This window comes from Sphaeroforma arctica (genome assembly GCF_001186125.1).
Source record: "Sphaeroforma arctica JP610 unplaced genomic scaffold supercont1.1096, whole genome shotgun sequence".
NCBI classification, from domain to species: Eukaryota; class Ichthyosporea; order Ichthyophonida; genus Sphaeroforma; species Sphaeroforma arctica.
The window spans coordinates 9,943-13,763 of NW_014039462.1; the positions used below are offsets into that span (position 1 = coordinate 9,943).

General features: G+C 43.9%; 2 protein-coding genes across 2 annotated transcripts in view; both read left to right on the forward strand.

The window, feature by feature from the left end:
- Positions 1–1,429, forward strand: part of SARC_09966 (hypothetical protein) — a gene marked incomplete at both ends in the record, with an annotated part of 2,761 nt that extends 1,332 nt beyond the window's left edge. Inside the window, 2 exons of the mRNA XM_014296000.1 lie at positions 245–362; positions 1,194–1,429. Coding sequence (XP_014151475.1) covers positions 245–362; positions 1,194–1,429 — 354 coding nt within the window. The remainder of the gene's footprint in view (positions 1–244; positions 363–1,193) is intronic.
- A 638-nt stretch (positions 1,430–2,067) lies between these two features.
- The window catches only part of SARC_09967 (hypothetical protein), a gene marked incomplete at both ends in the record, with an annotated part of 4,622 nt that continues 2,868 nt past the window's right edge, over positions 2,068–3,821 (forward strand). Inside the window, 2 exons of the mRNA XM_014296001.1 lie at positions 2,068–2,292; positions 3,521–3,598. Of these exons, the coding sequence (XP_014151476.1) occupies positions 2,068–2,292; positions 3,521–3,598 (303 nt within the window). The remainder of the gene's footprint in view (positions 2,293–3,520; positions 3,599–3,821) is intronic.

Consider the following 3,821-nt stretch of genomic DNA (forward strand, 5'->3'; position numbering starts at 1 on the left):
ACACACACACACACACACACACACACACACACACACACACACACACACAAATATATATATATATATATGTATATATATGCATATGCATTGTCACTATGACGGAGCTAATTGGAGTGTATATAGATGGGTATTTGACCATAATTTGTTATAGCATATTTACATTAAAGAACCTTATGGCTCAATGCCAATATTTTCCCGGACACTGACGATTTTCCTCACGCGTACGTTGTCGTAATATTTGTAGATATGGACAGATCCCGCGTTTTCCGATCTCTTTCTCGGATCTGTACTTAAGAACCCGGCAGGAACCTACGGATTCAGAGCTAATGCTTTCACACCAGCCATTAACTTGGTCTGGGCGGGTATGTATCTGTGCTATTACGAATGTGTATAAGTCAGTGTTTATTTGCTGATATTTGCCGCTGTGTGTGATGTGTGAGTGTGTTGGTATGTATAACCTCGCACGAGCGTACTTGTCTGAGTTGTGTGGATGCGGGTATTTTTGTCTATTTGCAAGTGTGTGCGTGTTTTATCACACACGCACATATATATAGAGAGAGTGTTTGCTAGGTATGTGATTGTGCATATGCATGGACACATGTATAGGTTTCTAGCATGTAACATTGTATAATAAGTGTGCATGTTGGAAGGTCACACTTCACGATTTGTAAATACACACGTATTATCGAGCGGGGATTTCTTTTTACAATCTTGTCTATATAAGTGAATCTGTGGTCATGGTACCATACACTCCTTCATATCCTTAACGTTAACATGCTTACGTACTTCTTTGCGTATTTCTCATGCCACGAATAGTAGTTGATTACACTACAGTAGAACGCAAAAGATTTTGTACCAACGCGTTCGCTCTGTGAACTATGTCCTGGATAGCATGGCTGTGGCAAACACAGTAGTAGGCCAACTGTACTGTTCTATATTTATCTCATAGTACTCATGATACCCTGACTATACCTGTGCAACACTCAAGCACTTGTACTGACACCCACCCCGGGGACTAAGTTTTGATGATATTGAAAATAGTGCGGTGAGACAGTGCAGCAATTAGTTTTATACACACAGTCCATCGAATCTAATTATCTCTAATTGTGTAATACATCCATAAAATCTAATAGTCTGTAATTTACATATTTCCATAGAATCTAAGTATAGGTATTTGCATAACACACGTACAGCACTCAAGGACTTGTACCGTCACCCACCGCGAGAGCTGAGTCCCAATGACGTGGGGATTGTAGGCGAGACCGTTGACCAATTGGCGGGTGCCAAGGCCTACAGTCAATTAGCCAAACACCACAACTCCAACTCAGACTCTTCGCTGTACAGTGCTATCACCGACATCCATGTGCGCATATTGGTATGGAGGGAGGCTGTAGTGGCTGATATAAAGGGGTTGTGGCTCTCATGCTAGACACGTCTATAGGAGCAATTCATAAGGGTCGTTCTGGTGATATATATATATAAATACATACGCACACACACACACACATACTCACATGTTATATATATATATATATATATATATGTGTGTTCGTATGTGTATCCTTATATGATACATATGATATGAAGTGTAAGTGCGTGTTGGTGGTACTAAAAAGATGCTGTGTACTGAACTCGGAGTCACGGCTGTGTATTGTGATCACCGATATCCAAATGCGATGTCTGCATGTATACAAATATATATTCATGTATATCAACGTGTTATAAGGCATTGGGATTATTGGAGGACTAAAACCTGACCATCCCAGGTCAGGTCGGTTGTGGAGTCAGAAAGGTCATCAATACTACAAACATGTTTGCACGTGATGAATGCGAACACATACACCATCCACATGGTTGTATGCCCTGGAAATGTATACGTACACATACACTACGCACATGTTTGCACATTCTATATACGTACACATACACCACAAACATGGTTGCGTGTCCTGTAAACGTATACTTGCACATAATCGTATACTTCCGGGGGGGAGGGGGGGAGGGGGAGGTATTCATCAGACCCTGACGGCTATTTTTGCAACCACCCATCCATACCTGAAACAGGGCATGTTAGAGGGCAAAACCCTAATCATCCCGGCTGGCTGGGCTGGTTGCGCTGTTAAGAAGGACAAGAACCCTGCGGACGTTCCTGGTGCCGGGGGTGGTAATGTGCTGTATGTGGTACACAGAAACAGAGACGGCCTGACCGCTGACTTTGCCGTCATCAACACGGGCGACGGCTCTCAGTACCACCCGGTGACGGTCGAGGACTCGCCCGATCCTTTGTATAAGGTGTGTGGCAACGGTTACTGGGTACATATGGAGTAGGTGTGTGTTTGTCCCTGTGGAGAGGGGTGTGTGTGTGGTGGGTGTTTATTTTAGCAGAGTATCTATTTGGTTTGTATAGGTGTATGACAACGGCTACTGGGTACATATGAAGGGAGTGTGTGTTAATTTCCGTGGTGTGTGTGTGTGTGTGTGTTTGTATTAGCAAAGTATATAACTGGTTCGTGTAGGTGTGTGGAAACGGCTGCCATGGCATGTTGGATTCATATGTAATGAGTGTATGTCTGTCTCCGTTGAGTGGTGTGTGTGTATATATGTATCAACAGAGTGTATATTTAGTTTATGTAGGGTGTGGGAAGGGTTGTGTGTGTTTGGTGCAGTTACACGGGCTGCATGTGGCACACGAATGAACAGACAACCACATGACCGCACCCGTTGCCATGTGAACGCAGGCGATAGGTCTCAGTACCAGTCGTAAACGGATGAGAGTTCGCTCGCCCCGTTGTACCAGGCGTGTGGGGATCACACGCGCAAATAAAATAATGGGTGTATTGTGTTTACCTACTGAAAGCCGTGTTAATCCTATCTTTATAAGCTGAGTAGTGGCTGTCGTTGCTGTGGATGCCTTTGTCAAGTACCATGTGCGGTCAGGTTTTAGATTTAGGTTTTATTTTTATAGGGTATTAACAGGTTTTATTGTTATAAAGGTTTAGGGTTTATATGGTATGGTACTTGAAACCAAGCATGGTTACATCACACATGGCTGATCTTCTCCTATGGGGATCGCACAACAGCTGGCATAGTATTCCGTGCTGTTCGGTACCACAAGTAACAGCACAGATATGTGTACGTCTGCGTGTCCAAATGTCTGCGAGCAGTTGTAAATTCGAATTCTGTTCACCCTATCATCTGGCAGGTATATTCTCTTTCCAGTACCCACCATGCGTATTATGTACTGGTATCGTCTCATAGCGACTATCTCACCACACTACTCTCTTCCCCTGTCTCTGGTGACCACATAACACCCGGTATTGCTGTTCCGTGGCGGTAGCTATGCATATTCAGATATGTATACTGCTGCATGTTCAATTGCCTGCATGCCACTATATGTGGAATATGGATTCTCCCACAATCTCTCGTTGCCGCGCTTGTACCCAGCGTCAAGCGTATTGTATCGTCTCAAATTAACTCACCACACACCTCTCTTCCCCTGTCTCTGGTGACCACATGACAGCCGGCCCTGGTCTTCCGTGATATTCCGTGGGGCAAAATAACAGACTCGTCACTGTGGCTGGTTCTAATGAAAATCCAGGTAATTGTTTATATAGAATTATGTATGTTTATTTGTTTGGAACTGGGTACTTATAATAATGCAAGTGTAGGAACCATTTTCTCCCACACAATTTGCTTGGAGCATCTGGCTAGCACTCACAAACCCACTCACCCACCCACCCACGCATACATACACACACTCACACACGCACACACAAGCACACACACACACACACACACACACACACACACACACACACACA